Source organism: Aureobasidium melanogenum, assembly GCF_000721775.1.
Source record: "Aureobasidium melanogenum CBS 110374 unplaced genomic scaffold scaffold_1, whole genome shotgun sequence".
In the NCBI taxonomy this organism is placed as follows: domain Eukaryota; kingdom Fungi; phylum Ascomycota; class Dothideomycetes; order Dothideales; family Saccotheciaceae; genus Aureobasidium; species Aureobasidium melanogenum.
Window position 1 is genome coordinate 1,450,685 of NW_024470053.1, and position 22,730 is coordinate 1,473,414.

Consider the following 22,730-nt stretch of genomic DNA (forward strand, 5'->3'; position numbering starts at 1 on the left):
GCACCCTCGCACGTGACCTTCGGAGGTCAAAGCGGATCATTATTGGCGACTCCAGAGTCAGAAGCAGCAACCAGCAGCGGCGCTTTCACTTTAGCGGCCGGCGCCTTGCAACATCAACGCCCGTCATATCCTCGACCTCACCCTTGCTGCCACCACGCCCTCACCAACCGCATCGCCGCGCATCTCCCCCATTGCGCGCAATCGCCATCTCGAGTCGCGTCGCTCCTTCATCGCTCCTCGATTTCTCTGTTTCGCCGCTGTCCGCCTGCGCGCGCGCCGTTCGAAAGGCCAGTCGCTCGACACGCGCTCTCTCGCCAGAGGCAACCTTCTTACATCTACAACCATCGACCCTATCACCACTTCCATCTGTCCTGGAGATCCACGCTCAAACTCTCCGTCGACAGCGCCCTGAAGGCGGCAGCCGCTGATACGATTCTTACACAATTTCTCTTAGCTATTGCTATCAACATCCGCCACCATGAACATCCACTCTTTTCCCTATTCCAGCGCTCCGCTGAAGACCATTCAGGAGATTCAGTTCGGTCTCTTCTCTCCTGAGGAGATCAAGAACATGAGTGTGTGTCACATCGAGTACCCAGAGACCATGGACGAGCAACGGATGCGTCCACGAGAGAAGGGCTTGAACGACCCCAAGCTGGGCTCTATCGACCGCTCAGTTGCCTGTGGTACCTGCGGTGAAGACATGCTTGAGTGTCCTGGTCACTTTGGTCATATTGAGCTTGCTGTGCCCGTCTTCCACGTCGGTGTGTTTTGATCCTCGCAAGTTCATCATGTCTGACATGGCGCTGATTTGCTGCAGGTTTTGTCACCAAGATCAAGAAGATTCTCGAAACCGTCTGCCATAACTGTGGCAAAGTCTTGCTTGATGAAGTGAGTCGCCCTGCGCGGCTGAAGCTGGATTCAATGCTCGACCACCAATGCTAATCTCTACTTTTATAGAGCATTCCTGCCTTCGCCCAAGCTGTCCGCATAAGAGACCCCAAGCGCCGCTTCGATGCTGTTCACAGACTGTGCAAGGCCAAGACGACCTGCGATCCCGATGAGGCTGGTGACGATGGAGAAGACCCGAAAGACGCCTTGAAGAAGGGCAAGCGATCACACGGTGGCTGCGGTAACCTGCAACCCACAATTCGCAAGGATGGTCTAAAGCTTACCGGCACTTACACATACCCCAAGGACGCCGATACAGAACAAAAGCCTGTGGAGAAGAAGGTCATCACCCCTCAGATGGCATTGAACGTTTTCCGCAACATTTCGACATACGACTTGGCCAGAATGGGCCTCAACGCAGACTACGCTCGTCCCGAATGGATGATCTTGACCGTGTTGCCGGTACCGCCACCAGCCGTTCGTCCCAGTGTTTCCGTCGATGGAACCAACCAGGGCATGCGTTCTGAGGATGATTTGACTTTCAAGCTCAGTGACATTATCCGCGCCAATGCAAACGTCCGCAAGTGTGAGCTCGAAGGCTCTCCCCACCACGTCATCGCAGAGTTCGAGGCTTTGCTACAGTTCCACGTTGCTACATACATGGACAACGATATTGCAGGACAGCCTAAGGCTCTGCAAAAATCCGGTAGACCTGTTAAGGCTATTCGTGCGCGCCTGAAGTCGAAGGAGGGCCGTCTTCGTGGTAACCTGATGGGCAAGCGTGTCGATTTCTCTGCTCGTACAGTCATCACTGGTGACCCGAACTTGTCTCTGGATGAAGTTGGTGTTCCTAGAAGTACCGCCCGCATCCTTACCTTCCCCGAGACCGTCAACGCTTTCAACATTGACAAGCTGCAACAACTTGTCCGTAACGGTCCCAACGAACACCCTGGTGCAAAGTATGTCATTCGAGACACCGGTGAGCGTATCGACTTGCGCCATCACAAGCGCGCTGGCGAAATTCAACTGCAATATGGCTACAAAGTCGAAAGGCATATCGTTGATGGTGATGTTATCATCTTCAACCGTCAACCTTCACTGCACAAGGAGTCTATGATGGGCCACAGAGTCCGTGTTATGCCCTACTCCACCTTCCGTCTCAATCTTTCTGTTACTTCACCATACAACGCCGATTTCGATGGCGATGAGATGAACTTGCACGTTCCTCAAAGTCACGAAACCCGCTCAGAAGTCATGAACCTTTGCATGGTTCCCCTCAACATCGTCTCTCCTCAGCGTAACGGTCCCTTGATGGGTATTGTGCAAGACACTCTTTGTGGTATCTACAAGATGTGCCGTCGTGATGTTTTCCTCGACAAGGAGCACGTCATGAACATTCTCATGTGGGTGCCTGATTGGGATGGTGTCATCCCACCACCCTCTATCCTCAAGCCTCGCCCGAGATGGACTGGTAAGCAGATTATCAGCTTGATCGTCCCTACTGGCTTGAACCTTGTTCGTGGTGATGCTGAGGGCATGCACCCCCTCAACGACAACGGCTTGATGGTACATGGCGGTGAGCTCATGTACGGTCTCTTCAGCAAGAAGTCCGTTGGTGCTAGTGGAGGTGGTATCATCCACATTGTCTACAATGAAAAGGGCTGGGAAGCTGCTGTCAGCTTCTTCAACGGAGCCCAGCGTGTCGTCAACTACTGGCTGCTCCACAACGGTTTCAGTATCGGTATCGGTGACACAGTCCCTGATGAGGCGACTGCCGAAGCCATCACAGACGCAGTCAACGAGCAGAAGGCAGAAGTTGCTGTCATCACCGAGGCTGCTACTGCTAACGAGCTCGAAGCTCTGCCTGGTATGAACGTTCGTGAGACGTTCGAGAGCAGAGTTTCTAAAGCTTTGAACAGTGCTCGTGACAACGCTGGTGACCGTACGGAAAAGAGTTTGAAGGATTTGAACAACGCCATCCAAATGGCTCGTTCAGGTTCCAAGGGTTCGGCTATCAACATTTCGCAGATGACAGCTGTCGTCGGCCAACAATCCGTCGAGGGAAAGCGTATTCCTTTCGGCTTCAAGTACAGATCGCTTCCTCACTTTACCAAGGACGATTACTCTCCAGAGTCCCGTGGTTTCGTCGAAAACTCCTATCTCCGTGGGTTGACACCTTCAGAGTTCTTCTTCCACGCCATGGCTGGTCGTGAGGGTCTGATCGATACTGCTGTCAAGACTGCCGAAACTGGTTACATTCAGCGTCGTCTCGTTAAGGCTCTTGAAGAAGTCATGGCCAAGTATGATGGCACTGTTCGTAACTCCTTGGGCGATATCGTACAATTCGTCTACGGTGAGGATGGCTTGGATGCTGTGCATATTGAAGGTCAGAAGTTGGATATCATCAACTGCTCCGACAGTCAATTCGAGAAGAAGTTCCGTATTGATGTTATGGACCCCAAGATGTCTCTTTCACCCGACATTCTTGAGCAAGCACACGAGATTGCTGGAGACGTTGAGGTCCAGCGTCACCTCGATGCTGAATATGAAGCATTGTTGGCTGACAGAGCTCTGCTCAGAGATGGCCGTACCGATGACGAAGAAACTCACCAGCTCCCTCTTAACATCACCCGTATCGTCGAGAGTGCCAAGACCAGGTTCCGCATTAAGGACGGCGCTCGCAGTGATCTTCACCCGTCCGACGTTATTCCCAAGGTCCAGAACTTGCTTGACCAGATTGTTGTTGTTCGTGGTGACGACCCTCTCTCCCAAGAAGCACAATACAACGCCACTATTCTCTTCAAGGCTCTGCTCAGATCACGTCTCGCCTTCAAGCGTCTGGTCAAGGAGTACTCTTTGAACAAGCTTGCTCTTGACAACATTCTTGGTGATATCTTGAACAGATTCTCAAGATCGCTTGTCAGTCCTGGTGAAATGGTTGGTGTCTTGGCCGCACAGTCGATCGGAGAACCCGCTACACAGATGACACTCAACACTTTCCATTTCGCTGGTGTTTCGTCCAAGAACGTTACCCTTGGTGTGCCTCGTCTGAAGGAAATTCTGAACGTTGCTACCAACATCAAGACACCTTCCATGACTGTCTACCAATCTGCCGAAAACCGCCTTGATCAGGAAGCTTGCAAGAGACTTCGTAGTTTGGTTGAGTACACCAGTTTGCGCTCCATTACTGAGAAGACCGAAATTTGGTTTGACCCTGACATTCAATCAACCGTCGTTGAACAAGACAGGGATATGGTTGAGTCTTACTTCATCATTCCCGAAGAGAATGCAGAGAGTCCCGAGACATACTCCAAGTGGTTGCTGCGTATCGTTCTTGGTCGTAGACAGCTTTTGGATAAGGGTCTGTCGGTCGCTGATGTCGCCGCTGCTATCAAGAATGTGTACCACCAGGAGATGTCTATCATCTTCAGTGATGACAACGCTGATGAGCTTGTTATTCGTATCAGACCTTCGAATGTGCTTATGGAGTCCAAGGAAGATGATGATACCGCTCTTGAGGCCGATCTGATCATCGGAAGACTCGAAACCCATCTGTTGGACGAGACCAGACTCCGTGGTGTTTTGGGCGTCGATCGTGCCTTCGTCAACTTCAAGGAACGTCTGCGCGTCAAGGAAGACGGTGCCCTTACCATGTCCAAGAGCGATCCTCTTTGTAAGGAATGGTTCTTGGATACCAGCGGAACTGCTCTCAAGGAAGTTCTTACCGTTGAGGGCACTGATCCTACCCGCACTTACACCAACCACTTCATTGATATCTTCAGTGTGTTCGGTATTGAGGCTACTAGATCCGCGTTGATGAGAGAACTCAAGCAAGTGCTTTCTTTCGATGGTTCTTATGTCAACCATCGTCATCTTGCCCTCCTGGTCGATATTATGACCGCTCGCGGTAATCTTATGGCTGTCACCCGTCACGGTATCAACCGTGCTGACACTGGCGCACTGATGCGTTGTTCGTTCGAAGAGACGGTTGAGATTCTGTTCGAAGCTGCCTCTTCCGGTGAGCTCGATGACTGCCGTGGTGTTTCCGAGAACATTATTCTTGGTCAGCTTGCTCCTTCAGGTACTGGTGAGTTTGACGTTCTCTTGGACCAGCAGATGCTTAGCACTGTTGTTTCTCGTCACCACGGTATGGGTGCTGGTACTCAAGCTGGCGCCGCTCCTCTCGATGGTGCTATGACTCCCTACGATATGGGCTCTCCTCTTGCCGAGGGCGACTATGGTACTGCAGACTATGGTGCTTCCTTCTCTCCTATGGTCCAGGCAGGTGGCGACGAGATGGGTGGCTTCTCTGCCTACCAAGGTGGAAGTTTCAGCCCTTACAGTGGCGGTCAGAGCCCTGGTTACGCACCCACCAGTCCATTCAGCATGGGTACAAGCCCATCGTCTCCTGGATATGCCTCGCCATCTTCTCCTGGCTATTCACCCAGGTCACCTGGTGCAGCTCTTGGCAGCCCCGGCTACGGCATGGGATCTCCTGCCAGTCCGGCATACAACCCAACATCGCCCACCTACTCACCTACGTCTCCTGCCTACGGCAAAGGCTCTCCCACCTCACCTTCTTACTCTCCCACATCTCCTAGCTATTCGCCAACTTCACCCAGCTACTCGCCCACGTCGCCTAGCTACTCTCCTACCTCTCCTTCATACAGCCCCACTTCTCCTGCTCACAGAGGATCGGGCATTTCTCCAACCTCTCCACGATACAGCCCGACATCTCCGGCTTACTCGCCCACTTCACCTGCATACAGCCCGACCAGTCCCTCTTACAACCCTGGCGGAGCCTCGCACTCGCCTACGTCGCCCAGCTACAGCCCGACGTCGCCAGTGTACAGCCCAACCAGTCCGGCACAGCAGGGTTATTCTCCCACCTCGCCACAGTACACTCCCAACTCTCCTGGTCAAGCTTCGCCCAAGTATTCACCTACTAGCCCCAAGTACTCGCCCAAGTAAGTCACGAAGATTTTTTGAACGTATCAACATGTGCTAACGACCTTCGAAGCTCGCCTGGCCAATAAGCGAACGAAGCGAGCAGTTATCCAGCTGGGACGTACCCTTTGTTGGGCCCACGTCTTGTCACGGGCTACTGTTGATACCAAGGTCACCAACAATTCGAAGCACTTCGTAGTTCGGGGTTTGGTTTACGAAGACGATGCATGAGCAATAAGAGCACAAGCAGGTACATTGAGGGAGATTTCACAAGGCGTTCTTCTTTTTCTTTTTCTGCTAGTCTTGTTTTCGAGAGAAGGAAAGTTCTCCAAGTTTTGTTTTTCAGGCTCACAAAATTGCATATGGAGAACGAGCCGAGTGTAGTATCAGAGGATTTTCGAGGCAAAGATAAACTAAAGATGAGCAATAACACGAATGCGAATAAGCAAGTCCAAATTTCTGCTTCACTGAGTGCGAATGTCGATCGAAAACAACAAGCAGGTGTAATTATCCATGTACTTATTACAGGTTCGTTCTTTCCTTGATGTACGCAAGTTCTTCGAAAGGATCGCCATTCGAGTCAGACTCGACAACCAACCAAAAATATCAAACACCCACCCCCCTTACCATCAAGCGTCCGATGCAACGCAGGGATTCCACTCAGCAATCTACAAGATCTCCGGATAACAGACAAATGCGGTGTTTCATCAGACTGTGCAACCACTTTACATCTTGGCTCCATTCTTTGCAAGACGATCAGCTTCCTGGTTCAGAGCCCTAGGCACCTTCTTCCACAAGACCTGCACACCTCTCTCTGCCAGCATCTCGACCTCCTTGACAACATTTCGGATATGCTTTGAGTTGACAATGGACTTGCCGCTCTTCTTGTTGGTGTAGACTTGTATCTTTGGATCCCAGCGCCAGACCATCAAGTGCGAGGTCATGCAGTCGAAGAGGTATGCGGAATCAGTGACAAGGACAACGCGGAAGGGGAATGATCTTGCCCAGCACTCGGTATGACAGGCACAGAGGATGACGGTGTTGACTAGGTCACGACGAGCGGGTATGCATTGCGAGCGGATGATTTCGAGGGCGCGGGTCGCGGCTGTGAGTTCGGCTTGTTGGCTGGTTGGTGGTTGAGCGTTGTTGCGGTGGATGACTGAAGAGTGGTTGTAGGGGGAAGAAGGTCCGAAGTAGATGCCTATGCCTCCGATGGCGGATTTGGTGCCATTGCCTGGGCATGCACCATCAATGTGCACGAAGAGTGTGCGTCGTTCGGCATGGTCTGCTCCAAGCGAATCGTGGAAAGGACAATCTTGGAATACGTCCTCTGGATCTGCGAAGCCAGGAACTGCGGCCATCCAGGTGAGTCCGCACTCCTCGCAGTACGTGGAATCTTGAGTACTGAGGTTGAATCTGGCAGCTGCACCTTCCAGGATAGAGACTGCTAAATCAGCAATTTGGTAGTGATCGTTTTGGTCATCGTCGCTGCATGTGGAAGGCTCCTCGATGCTTGAACTCTGCTCAGAATGGTCGTCCAGGAAGGTGTAGTCACAACAGCATTGATGGCAGATTTGTAGGCCGTGATCCTCGCAGACCAACTTGCCATTAGGAAGCTCAACAGGAGTATCGGGGAAACCCATGGTTGTTTGACCTGAGGGATGTGATTCGAGAGATAAACGAGAAGAACGAGTTAGAAGCTTGTCGACGCTCAGGAAGAAATAGAAAAATTTGCCAATTCAGCGTACCGAGCAAGTTCATAGCTCGCTGTTTGTCTATGCTGTAACTCACGCAATGATCCAAGGCTGGGCAAACTACAAACAGCTCTGCAATCAATAAGATTTGCGCATCTTACTATAGGGTTTGGGAAAAGATATAGGGTCCACAGTATCAGCCAGGAGGATTTGGGACGGCTTTGAATCCGAAGTAGTGTCATTGGTTATGTTTGATACGCGAACAGTCGCAGTTCGTTTGTTCCGGATGTTGCGTTCGTACGCTGTGCAAGAAAGATAAACATGATAAGAAAAGGACCAAGGATGCTTCAAAACCATATCCGAATAATGCTCGAGATACTCGCTAATAACAATGCAATGACTGTTGTAAACGCATTTATGCATTTTCTGATGGGTGCTTGGTTCGTCAGATTGCAGCAGAGGTTGAGGTTGAGGCTGCGGATGGGGGTGAAAGTGGTGTGACCAACGAGCATGCGGGATCGCGCGTAGCAGGAGCGGTAAAGCATCATGCATAATACACACGCCCGGAAGCAGACGTGCCCGCAGAACCAGGAAATCTGCACACGGTCCAGACTCGCTCGTGGATCGTATGCGAGAACCCTGATGCCATTTGCATATGCGGCGGCATTGATTTGAGCCAGAACCTCAAGGCGTAGCTTGCGAGCACTGACGCGCTGCGTCTAGACATTTCAACAGGACTAGTAAATGGTCAGTAAGATCATAAGCAAACAGGTTGATGCAGAGACTCACGGTCGACGATTCGCTCCTCAGCTACGCCCATTTGGTAGTCGACCAACCCTGTCTTCTCTATACCATCGCATAATTGCACAATCTCTTGCCCAAGGACCTCAAGGTCATCGAAGTCTAGGGTCGACTGTCCGAGCGGCAACTGCTGTCCAGTCCGAGCCATTATTTGAGTCGTCTTGTGCTGAGAATGCAACACGGTCAGCCAGCATTGGTTGAAAGTATCCCACAATTTAAGTCGTTCTTGGTATTGGGTTTTGTCATCTCGATCGAGTCCCAGGGCTTCTACATTGCCTATCAAAAATTTTGAGATCTGGAGGAGTAGGCTTGCTGTTGGTTTCAATTGACGATCTCTAACCAGTGTAAAAATCTCCATAGTATGAACTTGGTATTGATTGAACAGCTCATATAGATTACCAGCGTATTTCTGTCCTATAGCTGACTGTTGAGCATGTCCCTTTGAGTGGTAACTATCATGGCCGTCGCTAGTATCGGTGAAGCCTGATATTTGGAATACTTGGTGATCGAACGAGACGGTGTCGTACAGGCCAGACCCAGCTGTCGTTGAATGCAGATCATGAAGGGGAGCTGTACTCGCAGGAAATGGCTGCGCAGCATGAGGCATGCCATAGTATGAAGAGATGTTCATCGATGGCATGGCGTGCTGTGTATAATGAGGTGAGTTGTGCGCTCTAGGAACTTGCTGATAGCCGTATACAAAATCAGCGTTCTCAAAAGATGGCGAAAGAGATTGTTGATGGGCCACATAGTTGTTGTAATTCAGTGAGGGTGATCCGCCGTGGTGATAGCCGTCATAAAGAGGTGACGACACGACATGTTCGTCTCCCAGGTATGAGGCGTACGCAAGCGGTTGCGCCCTGGACTTTGATGTGGTGTGTTGAGGTAATTGTGGCGTCTTGAATAGGCCAGCTGACGATGTCGAAGTCGTGGTGTTGTAGTGTGCTGAGATCTGAGCTGCCCGACTTCGGCTAAGGTAATGTTGATAGTCCCCTCCATTTTGATCTTCCATGGCCCAAAGAAGCGACACAGCAATAACCGCCAGGGTTGCGGGGACATAGAGAGTGTGTGCTGAAACAAGAGTTGATCTCCGGAAGTCAAATTGGAAAGTGGTGTTATAGTTCACAGAATGAATGCAATCTTCGAACACTCGAGGGGACAGCAAAGTAGGTTTGTATAAACATCAACCAGCTCCAAAAAGCTGGGCGAGACGTCGATGAAATCAACACTCTCTGGCTGCAGATGTTGAAAACAGCAGCTTGATGTTCAACACAACTATTTAGAGACGGCAGGGGTTGGGGGACTCCTTCGAGCCTAGGCGGAAAGACGCAATGACTGTGATCTCAGGCCTGCTTGATAAAACCGATGGTGGAGACCGCTACAATTAAACTTTGGTGACTATACATCGCAGTCTCATGTCAGCAGAAGGCAGATGTGTATTTTACAAGATTAGTAAAATTGTTTAGTTCGTGAGCCTGCAACGGGGGGTTGGGGTTCTGAAGAGTAAGCAATAGGAAGGAAATGCTCGGCGACCGAGCTGGACACTGTACCATCCGCCGAAAGGTGAATGCGAGTGTCAAGAATCAACCAAAGACATACTATAGCTTGATAGCGATGTTGGGAACCGGAACCGCTCTGCGGACCGAAACACGGCATCCTTGTCAGAGACGCAAATCTAGCAACAGTTTTTACTCGTCAAGGTGTGGCTTGCAGCAGTTGTGCACTACCTTAATATGGAGCAAAGCATGATTTGCAGACCTTTTCAACGTATAGTCAGCCGAGACAAGAAGGAAGCTCACGCATTGACCTAGCCCATTACCTTGTGCACTACAAGAACGCAGGAAACAGTTGACAAGCCCAGCCACGTTTCTTGAAAGACAAGACGCCAGAGAGCTGATAATTCAAGGAAAACACCCAATACCACGGTGGGCACGCTTATACCCACGCGGTTGGAATCTCAATGACGAGTACATTCGGCAGTTCAATGCACAGGCAGCGCATCTCGCCGCGAATGTGTGTAGCTTGACGCAGGACTATAAGGGTGCTCTGCTAGCCATCAGTTATGCCATCGGTACTTATCTCTATGGGGAGTATGAACAAAGCTGAGTAATTAGTTGTTCTGAATACGTCCCTTATTGTTCATCGTCGCGCACCCTGAATCAGGCTTCGAAGCAGGGTACTGATGACTCAGCGACCCTCATGGCCTCCTTATCCAGCATTATCCATGTTCGGGAAGGTGTTAGGAGGTTGGATCTTGTGCGTGGACCCTCGAAAGGCTAACGATGGACATGCCAAGAGCTCAGATATCAAACCATGCAGGGTGGTTCACGAACTGCGCCCAGGTATTTGGACTGAGCTAGAGCAACACCTACTCCGCCCCTAAGCGCGCTCAAATCGAAGGTCGTGTGAAGTACCCTTTTGATAGAGTACTTCAGCCATTGATACCGGCCAAGGTACGCGCGCTACTCAAGTAGCGTATACAAATTGCCGTAAGGCTCAACGATCCGGCTGCAATCGCTTACAAGTCCAGCAGATCGGCAATCCTGCTCGGCTGGTGACCAACCAACGACCAACCATCTCAACTCGTCGTGAAAGGATCGGAGTAAGCCCCGCCTGGAGCTCGTGCCCGCTGCCCCGCTATTGGTACTTCTAGGGCTATCCTCCGGCCTCTAACCCAAAAACGTATCAGCTACCGACGACGCTCTGCAGAGCAGTCCAGGTGATCTTGTGTTTCCTTCTTAATCGAAAGTAATCTGCCGATAGCACTGCACCAGAGAGCTTCTGAGTTTGCAAGCTCAGTACTTCGCCGGCGGCCGACAGCTGGCCTTGCCAAACGAGATCTATTATGCAGCCCAAGTTGATAGCACTACAAGAGTGATCGCTTCGACACCTCAGGCCTGACGCAACACCTCCAGATCTGGAGAGGACCTATCCACCGGGAGCGATTGAGTTCCTACCCCCAGATGCTATGCCAAAGAGTGGAGTCAGAGCTCGGCATGCTAGGTTTATTGCGTATTCTACTCATGTTCCCCACTCACGATTCTCAACAAGGATTGAAACAAGAGCCGAGAACGAGTAGTACCAGCCGCATTGAAGCGACAGGTCGCAAATCAAGCAGGGAACGAGGAGGATCGTACACAGTACGAACATTGTTCATCCCCAACCTCGGAAGCCACCTGTGATGTCCACAAACAGACCACCACAGCTACTGTACTTAATGGCACCGCATCCTAAACTCTAATGCCACTATGCAGCACTGTACTGTGACCCGGCCATCTGTGATCGATTATCGCGCACCCCGAATGGCCATGCGAGGTAGATCGAATTGTGGCATCGTCGAGTTATCCTATCTCAACCTTTGTGTCACTAGATGGACTCCGTCTAACCGTGAAGCCTATTATATTTTCGATTCCTCTACCGAAAGGAGTGTGCGTCATGTTACAAGTCTTCAGGGTGCTTAGGTCGATCATTGCGATCAAGGGGTCGGGAAGGCTCCCCGTATCGAGTCAAAGGAAGACGGGTAAGTAACCATGAGCGCTAGACAAATGATTATGCATAACCAATCCTTATAGTCCCTGGAAAGCACAAGTCCCTTCGCTCTTTCGGGCAATCAAGACCCGTGTCGTTCTCGATGTTCCTCGGAACGAAAGAATTGATTGGCTCGAACCCTTGTCGAGTTCATAACTTTGGTATTCATCATGGTATTCTGGAAATGTATCAATTCTCTTTTGCTTCCTCCTCAATGTCTCATATCCAGCCTCGGGCTCAGGGTGATGGCACCAGGCCTGGCTAACCTTCTGTTGAAGACTTCACGCCGATGTTCGTTTCAAGGGCGTGCCGCTGCCTAATCTGTGGGAGCGCTTTTCGTTCTTCCGGATTTCGTTGAGAATTCTTATGTGCGGAAAATGACTTTTGTGCGAGTTGTTCATGCGCTGTAGGTCTGCTTGGGGAAGGGGTATCTGTAATCATAATTTGTCAGCCTTGACTTCTCAAGAGGTATTTGCAAGGATGAAGCTTACGCAGGGCCCAATTCCTTGATGCTCAGCTTGGCCAGCCAAGAGCCCATGTCGACACACTTCTCAATGCTCTCGCCCTTGGCCATACCGGCAAGGAAACCACCAGCGAAGGCATCACCAGCACCAGTGGTGTCGGCAATCTCGTCCTTGCTGATAACGTGGACGGGGAAGGTCTTGACGTCGTTCTCGCCCTGGACGGCAACGACGGTGGGCTCAGTGCCCTGGGTGATGATGACGGTACGCTTGCGCTGGGTGTTCTTCTTGGGCAGGTTGGCCATGTGCTTGGCGATGGTAGGGATGTCTTCGGTGTTGAGGTCGTGAGAAGCAGCGAAGGAGCGAGCCTCGGTCTCGTTGCCAACAACGTAGTCCCAGTAGGGCGAAGTCTGGTCGAGCTGGTCCTTGAAGAACTGGGGAATGAAAGGAGCGGACAGCGAGAGCATGAAAATCTTGTTCTCGGCAGCGGCCTCCTCAGCGAGAGCCATGATGGCGGGGACCGAGACGGTCAAGTGGTAGCCACCAACGAAGTAGATCTTGGCCTGCTTGACAAGGTCCCAGTTCTCCTTCAAGTGCTCGACCTTGTAGCAGTTGGCGGCGGCGAGGTCGGTGCACATGCTACGGTCGTGGCCAGTGATGATGACACCACAGCGACCGGTGGGCTGCTCCTCGTCGTAGCGGTAGACGGCGCGGAGACCGACCTTCTTGTTGGCCTCGACCAGCTTCTCAGCGTACTTGTCCTTGCCAACGCATCCAACAAAGACGACAGAGTCGGCGGGGAGGACGTATTGGGCACCTCTGGCGGTGTTTTGGGCGGCACCACCAGCGTTCAGGTCGACCTTGTAGTTTTGGAACAGGTCCTCGTAGAGGCCCATGTGCTTCTCCTCAGCCAGGATGGCATCGTTGGACTTGAGTCCATACTTCTGCAGCAGCTTCTCGTCGCCGACGGCCTGGATGTCCAGGAGAGGGTTCTCGAGGCAGAGGATCTCGTATTGGCCAGACATTTTGATATACAATTGATGTGGTTTGAAGGAAGAAAGACCGTCTGCTTGCTCCAGATTTGCTGAATCCTGACGTTTACCATTCTTGGTGGGGTCCTCAATGCCAAGGCCGTCCCTCAACCATACAAATGCCTGAGGAAGAGCACGTCCAAAGCGTCTTCAATTACCAAACGTAAACATTGATTTTCGTTGCTCGCGAAGGCTCATATAAATACTCGAGTGCAACAAGCTTCTCGTTGATCCCCGTCACTCGCTGCTGCCTTCTCAGGTCATTACAAGAAACACTTCTCCCATCACTAAAGCTGAATCGTGATTACAACCATCATTTGTGCAATGAATTAATATCGACTAGAAGTGGTAGTCCTCTCCGCTCTTGCTGATGACAAACTCACATCCGAGCTTGCCAAATCCTTCGACGTCAAGCGCATCAGCATGCTCATTAAGCTGCGTCAATATGCGCTCGCCTACATGTGGGCCATCTTCCATCGTGTCCTTGATATGGATAATGACTACTTTGACGCCTTGGAGTGGTGCATCTGCTGGCACAGGTGTGCTTCTCTCTGTACCTGTGTGGTCGGGTGTATTGGCCTGCGATCCTTCTTCGGGAACCATCAAAGGCAAACTACCACGTCGAGGTTGCATACTAGATGATCTTGTGATGACGCTTTTGCTCCGTTTCTTGTAGTCGGTTATGTCGTCCATCGTTATGTTCAGGCCATTCGAACTTCTCTTGCGCTTCCGTTGGGCTCTATCCAAAGCTCTGGTGGTCTTTTCGTCCTTGACCAATTGTGCAAGCGTTTTCAGCTCAGCAACCACATGCCGCGGTGCAAGATGTCCAAACAATACAGCATCTGGTTGACTATCGTCGTAAGAGCATTCGATAAAGATGCCCCCAAGTAATCCCTCGGCTATTTTTGGTGCTGCTTCCGCCCATATATTAGCTAAGCGTGGGACGCGCGAAATGCTATCCGGTTCGACATCGCCGAATATCAACACTTCCTTGGACGTGTCGTAGTCCCGTATGAAGAAGGCGGTACTATCGACTACCGAATGTTGTGGTGTCGGATCGCTAGTGTAATTCCTCCCTTGCGGGCCAGGGGAGTAATAATTATGACCTGGGGTCTGTTCGCCTGGAGTCCCGAAAACATGTGGTATCGACAGATTTCGATAGTCTGAGCCCTTCAATGCAGAGTAATCTGGCTCCGAGATGCTGCCCAGTGACCCGCGCTGAGAGCGGCTTGGTAAGGGTTCCTTCATGCAGTTGCCGTGGCTCACTTTGAAGCCTTTGACCCCAAGACCCTCACACACCTCGATGTAGCCCCTACCCTCTCCTGTGCCAACCATGATATCACCGCCTTCTCTTAAGCGCTGGAAGCTGACGAAGCCAACACCTCCATCTTCGTCTGTAAGATTTGGCCATATGACGTCGTTGAAGATATGCCTCTTGATAGCTTCGACGGTAAACGGTAGAGCTGCTAACCTCTTCGGTCGCGATGTAGCATGAAAAGCAGCAGTGTTGATGGCGAACCCCGAGAGGTGATCTAGATGAGGGTGTGTAATTAGATAGGTCGAAACATGTGCGCGCACGACATGAGCTGCATTGGCACGAGCGGAGGCATGAGGAAGAGACAGGCCGGCAAAGGGACCGTTATCGAGAACAATGGGTTCTGGAAGCGTCTTCGGTTGTATAGGGTTCCTGGTTGGTGGTGACGAGGTGGGAGATGATATGCCATCCGTCTCCATCTCTTGAGGAGGCAGTTCCGGGGCAGGTGCCTCGTTAGGAAGGTTCTTCTCGAAGATGCGGGTGATGGCGGCGAGATGTGAGCCGGCATCGACTGCCAGCAGCGAGCCGCGAGCCCATTCGGTGGCCGTCGACCGCACCAAGAGACCCGTCACATTGTCTTCGCTGGGTCCTCCTCCTGAGCCCTATGAGCACAAGATGATGGTCAGATCTGTGGGGTAGCACTGTCGCGTGGGGCAGAGCAAGGGCTTACAAGACAAATGACCTGGATGGCCGCTTTGTTCGTCTGTGAATGTCTCGGCTTCATCTCGAGAGATAGCGATGCCCGTGCCCGTCTCGGGCGGGGGCTGGCCGTCGAATGCTACACTGGGATGTCGATGCGATCGGTACGTGATGCTCTGAAGAGCGCCGGGCTTGGACCCGAGCCTATGATGTCGATGTGCGTGCGACCACTTGATCCCGCTGTTTTGGAAAGGATACGAAAGGAGGGAAACAATGTCGGCCTGCGTTACAAACCTGCCTCGTGGTTGATCTAATGTGACTAGCAATTATCCGCTCACTTGTCAACGGTCCGCCCACCGTTAGACGTACGAGCTGCCCAGCGATGCACAAGAGAAGGAGGCAGGCACCAACCACCGCTGCCAAGATGGTCGCGGTCGCGGCGTCCCCGAAAGCTAAAGTCCCTATACTCTGTGATACTGTATTACACCAACCACTGGCCAGAAGCGCGAAGGTGTCGGACATGCACAATGTAGACGTGTAATCGGAAGAACAAAGCAGTAGGATATTTGAGCAACTGAGCTTAGGTTAAAGAATTACTGTATCGTTGCGTTTGCTACATTCGGTGCCTGTGGTGAAGCTTGCACATCAAGTTATTGACTGTGGGCCTCATCTTCCGAGCAGGTCAACACACACAAACCGTCGCCTGAAAAGCATTGAAAGAAGGATAGTAGTTTGTGCTACGAATTCTTGCGGTACCTTTAAGCTTGACTGCGCCTGGTCATACAGGCTTTCACGGCGAGAGATTGGCGTGCGACCGTGCTTGTTTGCTGACCAGGAGTTTGGATTCGACAACAGAATAACGAGCTTACAGCTTCGATCCCTGTTTTCTTCTCTTCTCCTTCTCCTGATCTCTCAAAAGACGACGCAGGATCTTTCCCGATGGTGACTTTGGTACAACATCGATGAACTCAATTCCACCTTTCAGCCACTTGTGCTTCGCCTTGTGCTCTTCCACATGACGAGCTATGTCCCTAGCAACCATTTTATCAGATTCTTCGAGCCCGACGGATGGTGATTTGACAACGAATGCCTTGGGTACTTCTCCTTCACGATCGGAAGGCACACCAATAACGACGCAATCATTGACCGAAGGATGGGTCAGAAGATGAGCCTCAAGCTCCGCAGGAGCCACTTGCAATCCCTAGAAGAAAACATGAGCCACCGATTGAGTATCCCGCCGCCAGCAACACGTACCTTGACCTTGATCAATTCTTTCAGTCTATCCACAATGAAGATGTGCTCATGGCCAGACTTTGGATGCTTTCTAACGACGGCCTCGTCTCCAGTCTTCAGATAACCATCCACGAACGTCTCTTTGGTGGCCTTTGGGTTGTTCAGATAGCCGAGAACGATTGCTGGTCCTTTGACCCACAATTCACCAGGCGTGTCATACTTTGTCACTTCCTCACCTTCGGGCGTGACAATACGCGCTTCGATACCTGGCATCAGACTTCCAGACGAACCAAAATACACGTCATTTGGGATCGTTGAGCATATAACGGTTGAGCTCTCGGTCACTGACGCAGGTCAGTATCTGTTTCTCGAGTATCCATGGGCATAGAGCAAAGACTCACGTCCATATCCTTGTCGAATGGCCCAACTTGGGAACATAGACTGCAGATCCTCTGCTGTTTCTTCGCCCAGTGGCGCTGCTCCGGTAAAGATACTCTTGACAGAAGAGAGGTCATATTGCTTTACCACATCTCGCGATTTGGTCATTGTGATGATAATTGGCGGCACAAGATAAAGACAAGCGATCTTGTACTTCTGGATCGCTTCAAGGAAGCTCTTGAACTCGAACTTCGGCAAAACGATGACACCATCGCCACGATAGACTCCCAAATGTGCGATGACTACCAGAGCATATATATGGTTGAGCGGTAACTGGGCTGGTCAGTCTTAGCTCCGCGAACACCATTGTCGTCAAACTCACCAGTCCAAGAACATTCTCGGTGTAATCTGATTGGTTGCCAGGCTCGATCAGCGATTTTCTCCAGGGGCCTTCAAATGTCGCCATTTGTAGGACATTGGCAATGACGTTCTTGTGACTGATCATGACTCCTTTCTGATTCTGCAGTCAGCTTGAGTCGTTCTGACCATAACAACCGAAACACATACTGGAAGGCCCGACGTTCCACTCGAGTAGCATAGGAATGCGGTCCTCGAAGCACCCTCACCCTTGGACCAGTTCAACTCCTCCAGCTTGGCCAATTTTTTCCCTTCGTCAATCAACTGATTGAGCGTCTTGTACCCGTCTCTTTGCTTGTCAACCACAGCGTCGGGCACGTCGAGCAAGTAGATGCGACTCTCAGGAATGCCCACAGTCTTTGATGCTTGCAATGCCAGGTCAAGCAGCGGCAAACAAGTGAAGAGACATTTGGCGCCAGAGTCGCGAAGCTGATGCTCTAGCTCCTGGACGGTGTAAGCTGCATTGGCTGGAGATTGGATGCCACCAAGGCGATGGGTGGCCCACGCGAGTGTCAAAGTGTCAATCTGCAAACAGTCAGTTGCCTGCTGTGGATCTAGCTCACATCTTCTAATGCTTACGGTGTTGACGCAGAAAAGGCCAACGACCTTGTCCCATTCCGATCCCTGGTTCGGAAGGAAGCCCAGCTCTTTACTCAATCCTCTCGCCAGGAATTCGACTCTCTCCTTGACTTCCAAGGCACTATACTGTTTACCTGTGAGCCCACAGGCGAATGGCGGCCGAGAGTAACCCAGAGGATGACGTCCATAGTTCTCATCCAGCATAAACTTGTTTATTGGGATCGAGTCTGGTATGTCGTCAAGAGGGAGCTTGGGCACCCAGTCTGGAGCATAGAATGGCATTTTGGTGGATTGTGCGTGGGAATTGTGTGAGTCGGCGAAGGATGGGAGGTAGGTGCAGTGGTTTTGATAGGATGAGATCCATGATGGAGTATGTTTACTGTACCTCGGTCTTGCCAGTCGCCCGGCTTTGAATTATGGCGCTGACGGCATTCATCAGCGCTCATCAGCGCTTGTTTCAAGGTGCCTTGTCACCGAGAGATGACGCTTCTCCGCATTCTGGTGCGGGGTTGTGCAAGCAGAAACAGACAGAGCTCACCGCCTACAAGCTGGAGCTCGGTCTTTCTCGGAGAAAGCTCGGCTCATCGTGCACGGACTCCCACCCATCGGAAGCAGCCTTCCGAAATCCAAGTGCTTGAGATGCGTCTTGACTCGAGCACTTGCGCCATCAAGACATCGACATCCATCTGGAATCTTTTGCCAACAGCCAGATACCTTCATCTAGTCCAAAACAAGTCAAGGTCTATCAACATCTCGAGGCTTCTCACCCCACCTCTAGGGTCAGAAAGGCTCGTTGACTTTGCACCATCAAAGTTGCAACTTGACTCATCCTCTAATTCATCCTGTATATCAGTACATCAGTACATCTCTGGTCAGTCTTTCCTTTTACCTCATCTTTAGGAGGCTCAGAAGGTCGATCAAAGTCTGCCTTCTCATTGCAAAGACTCCTCAACGATTCTTTCAAGCCTTCCTGGAACACCTTTTCGCCAATACCTAGCATTGCAACTCATCAACCACCGCCTGGCTTGCTTTGCACTCTTCTGTCTTTTGGTAAGTCTCAGAGAGATTGTTATTGACGCGACTAGACGCGTCTTGCTCATATGTTTTGCTCCTTCATGACTTGGCCTTGTATACATTTGAGCCAAGCTCAATCTATTATCACGTGAACTTAACTAACATTGTACAGACAGTCACGCACCACGTGCCACTCCTGTGTGTTCTCTACCAGCCAGCAAGCTTACGATGTATGATGTTGTGTCTATCACAAGCACTCGTGTGGCCACTAATAATTCAAGATCCGCAGATATAGAGCTTGTTTTTGTTTCCTCGAACATCTCAAGCCAGTCTCCTACGACTAAAAGGTGTTACAGCTGCTCTTAGCTGCCGTCGTTAGCCCAGCTCTGAGTGAATACTATACTTTGACATGGATTGTCATGCGCTGATTGTAGCCAGGTCGGGACCATTTCTGTGACTGCCATTTCTGCAACAGACTGTTTGAATCCGTTCTTCCATCCATGTATTAGCAAGGTATCACGTGTTCTTGTAAGAAACATGCTTTGACATGCGATCTCATGTGCTGACTGTAACCAAGATATACTCAAAAACTCTTCTGTAACACCTGCCAACAGATGTTCAGTCATTGAGCTTCTGCTATCTTGCGCTTATACAAGATACAGCACATGCTCCTTTGACAAGCTCCGTATTGCACGCGATTCCACGTGCGTGTTGGCAGTGCTCTTGGTCAACATAAACTGCTCCCAGCTCTAATCCTTCTACCAACCAACACTGTCCTCCTCTCCCAACACTACAACATCCAATAAACAGCACATCAAGCACTCAATATCATATCTCTTGGAGATACTCTTCATTGTCATCAGTACTACCATCTTTCAACATGGGCTCAAGACACGATTCATTCCTTGAATTTGAGGATAAGAGAGGTTCTTTTGATTTTGCAGATATACCTAGCTCACCTCTGAGCTCTGTTCCTGATGATTTCGAACTTCAGCCAGTCCCTCAGGATCTGCAAGACATTGCTATGTCTGACAGCTCCGTCATCCACAGCGAACCTCGACTCTCTTCCGCCCCCAGCAGCGCTGTTTTTGACACTATTCGTGTCGCCTCGCCCGGACGTACACTCCATGAGTCCTCAACATTCGTCCGCAGATCCGAGCGAAAGCGCAAAGCAGTTGCTCGGTACTCAAAGACGGTCGAGACTGGTAATATCTCGCGACCCGAGACGCCCGAGCGCCCAGCCAAGCAGAGAAGGACTTCTCAGCCTAAGAAAACTCGCAATGGTCACAGAAAGAATCTCCCAGCGGCATCTATGCCTTCCGCAAATGAGTCGCTTGTGTCAGGTGAAAAGGTCAAGGAGCCGGCATCGACTATCGGGCAAATTGAGACTTCAAGAGTCGTGAAGTTCAAGGTTAACCCTGAAAGACTTGGCCAAATTCTTGGTTCAGCACCAGCAACACCATCCCCTGCTTCGCCATCTTTGCCGTCTCCAGAACCGATTCCGCAACCGATTCCTGAATCTGAATCTGAGGTCTTGCTTCCTGCAGCTCAACCTGCTGTCGATACCAGCGAACACGACTTGGTTGCAATTTCTCTGGCCGTCACGAAGAAAGTGCCCATCAACCAGAAACCAGACCCTCATGGGCAACCAGAGATCTGGGCAGAAAATCGCCACACTCTTTGCGAAAGTCTAACTGGTCTCTATTCATCATGGCAAGGCTCTTACTATGGCAAGAATGGCGTGGCCAAAGCGTTCATGCTCGATGGTAACGGCCATGCGAGAGATCATCTAGATGAGAACGTCATTATCCTGCGAGCTAGCGGCAGCATGGCAAAAGATGGCGACAACGGCATGAAGCAGCGTGAAGATCAAGAACCAAAGCATCAGTACCACGCCATGATCAATGCTATCAGCCAGCAAAGCCCAATTGCTGTAATTTGTGGCGACAAGAACAGCCAGGTGCCTAGCAAGATGCCACACAAGTACAACTCTCTCGATTGGTACAAAGCGACTCATGTCTGGACCGAGCGAGACAGATTCAATGTCATCAAATATCGTCTGGAAAAACTCGATCCAAATACAATTGCTTGGTGGGTCCCCACAGACTTTGAACCAGTTGTCGAGCTTGGCGCACTTGGATCACCCCTCAAACAGCACTGCGATTCGTGCAGCAACGAGTATGACCAGATATACTTGTGTGGTTGGCTGTGTCTGAACAGCAAATGTGAGAAATTCTGGTGTTTACCTGATGGCAGTACACCCGATGCTACGCAGCTAATCTACGACCCTCGCTTTCTAAAGCAAAAGACTCCTTGGGCCAACGAGCAGGCGCCTATGAGCTTCCGCTTCCCCTTGTATACTACGCCTGCCATTGCAGGAGAGGACTACAAAGTCGAGAACCTTCGTGGCATGACTTGTCCGGAATGCGGTAAATGCAACGCACGTGTTAAGTGGGAGGGTTGGGAATGTACAAGCTGCGGCTTCGAACACAAGCCCCAAATCACGCCTCTACCTGCAGCTTCAATTCAGGATCAGAACTACCCCGTCTCTGATGCTTATCCTTCATCGCACGACTCTGCCCTTCCTCACGTCAAGATCTCCGTCAACTTCTCACACAATTACCGCTGGATCACTTACAAGTTCAAGGTGTCGGCTACTGAAGAAGGTGAAGTCGTTCACGGCATCGCAAACAAGATTGTGCGCGAGGAGGTCAAAGGCCCCAATGAGATGTGGGAAAATCTTCAAACCGATTGCCATGGCTTGGTGCGTAGAGAGCTGTCAAACGCCCTCATGAACTCATTCACCTTGAATTATGGTATGCCATATAAGTTCATTGCCGCGGGTGACAGTCTGCCCTTCACAGATGCGCCCTGGCCAGTCACAGAAGCTGTCTCTCGTCTAAACTGGGCCGACAGAATCACGTCAAGAGATACCGACAAAGACAAGGAAAAGTTCAATGAACTATACTTGGTCGCATACCTTCAAGACCAGTCAATGAATTACCACGACGATGGAGAAAAGGGACTCGGTTCCACAGTCGCTACTCTCTCCCTCGGTGGTCGGGCTGAAATGGGGTTCAGGCCCAAGTCGTTCTTCTTCCACGGCATGAAGAGCATCGACTACAATCGCAAGAAAATGACTGTCATGACCAAAGATGATCCTTTGCCTGAGTTCCCCAATTACGAGCTGCGCAAGCAGTATCTTGAGGAGATCAGAAATGCCGGTCTTTCCGAGGGCGAAGAGAAAGAAAGGCTTGCTGAGATGGCTACTTCACTTCGCGCAGCATACCCGCCCAAGCAGAGCTGTACTAGAGTCGAAGACTGGGTCAAACTATCGCTTGGTCATGGAGACATCGTTATCATGCGCGGCGCCCACCTTCAGAAGTATTACGAGCACGGTGTCAGCCCCAAAGGTCTCATGCGTTATGCTTTGACCTGCCGCACTGTCTTGCCTGCGCACCTCAAGGATTCCGAGCTGCCCGATTATGAAGTTGACCTTGTTCAAGACGAGTACGATGGCAGCCGAATTGCCAAGTGAGGACACCGAAGATATGATTGCAATAATCCTTCCTCTTTGCCGACCTACTTCGATACTTCGATGCCCGTACTTTTCCTTGCTACCACCACTATCTTTTCTTGTTCTCTTTTCTTTCATGAGTCGCTGATGCTTGTTCGAGATGCAACAGACAAAAAGGTCTTTCAGGAGTTACATGTATTTTGCTGTCTTTCCTTTCACATACGGCGCTAGGAGATTTGGAATGGGGGAAGATATTATTGCTTGATGATACCCATGAGATATGAG

General features: G+C 50.9%; 7 protein-coding genes across 7 annotated transcripts; 2 read left to right on the forward strand and 5 right to left on the reverse strand.

The window, feature by feature from the left end:
- Positions 1-478: 478 nt before the first annotated feature.
- Positions 479-5,927, forward strand: M437DRAFT_61932 (RNA polymerase II largest subunit; the record flags this gene model as incomplete). The annotated part of the gene is made up of 4 exons (XM_041024003.1): positions 479-764; positions 821-891; positions 961-5,858; positions 5,912-5,927. 4 exons carry the CDS (start codon positions 479-481, stop codon positions 5,925-5,927), a joined length of 5,271 nt encoding a protein of 1,756 aa, XP_040884556.1.
- A 636-nt stretch (positions 5,928-6,563) lies between these two features.
- M437DRAFT_37829 (ribonuclease H-like protein) lies at positions 6,564-7,481 on the reverse strand (the record flags this gene model as incomplete). Its single annotated transcript, XM_041019721.1, has 1 exon — positions 6,564-7,481. The coding sequence occupies one exon, from the start codon at positions 7,479-7,481 to the stop codon at positions 6,564-6,566; it is 918 nt and encodes a 305-aa protein (XP_040884557.1).
- Positions 7,482-8,216: 735 nt separating this feature from the next.
- Positions 8,217-9,345, reverse strand: M437DRAFT_36820 (uncharacterized protein; the record flags this gene model as incomplete). Its single annotated transcript, XM_041019516.1, has 2 exons — positions 8,217-8,269; positions 8,322-9,345. 2 exons carry the CDS (start codon positions 9,343-9,345, stop codon positions 8,217-8,219), a joined length of 1,077 nt encoding a protein of 358 aa, XP_040884558.1.
- Positions 9,346-12,258: 2,913 nt separating this feature from the next.
- Positions 12,259-13,347, reverse strand: M437DRAFT_71345 (Ribokinase-like protein; the record flags this gene model as incomplete). The annotated part of the gene is made up of 2 exons (XM_041025660.1): positions 12,259-12,292; positions 12,353-13,347. The coding sequence occupies 2 exons, from the start codon at positions 13,345-13,347 to the stop codon at positions 12,259-12,261; spliced, it is 1,029 nt and encodes a 342-aa protein (XP_040884559.1).
- Positions 13,348-13,692: 345 nt separating this feature from the next.
- Positions 13,693-15,392, reverse strand: M437DRAFT_36481 (uncharacterized protein; the record flags this gene model as incomplete). Its single annotated transcript, XM_041019459.1, has 3 exons — positions 13,693-14,429; positions 14,460-15,270; positions 15,339-15,392. The coding sequence occupies 3 exons, from the start codon at positions 15,390-15,392 to the stop codon at positions 13,693-13,695; spliced, it is 1,602 nt and encodes a 533-aa protein (XP_040884560.1).
- Positions 15,393-16,172: 780 nt separating this feature from the next.
- M437DRAFT_80182 (phenylacetyl-CoA ligase-like protein) lies at positions 16,173-18,196 on the reverse strand (the record flags this gene model as incomplete). Its single annotated transcript, XM_041027302.1, has 6 exons — positions 16,173-16,508; positions 16,562-16,884; positions 16,942-17,251; positions 17,301-17,432; positions 17,486-17,860; positions 17,915-18,196. The coding sequence occupies 6 exons, from the start codon at positions 18,194-18,196 to the stop codon at positions 16,173-16,175; spliced, it is 1,758 nt and encodes a 585-aa protein (XP_040884561.1).
- A 2,359-nt stretch (positions 18,197-20,555) lies between these two features.
- On the forward strand, positions 20,556-22,457 carry M437DRAFT_10150 (uncharacterized protein; the record flags this gene model as incomplete). The annotated part of the gene is made up of 1 exon (XM_041018550.1): positions 20,556-22,457. A coding segment is annotated over one exon (1,902 nt), but the record flags the coding sequence as incomplete, so codon positions are not given.
- Between the last annotated feature and the right edge of the window lie 273 nt (positions 22,458-22,730).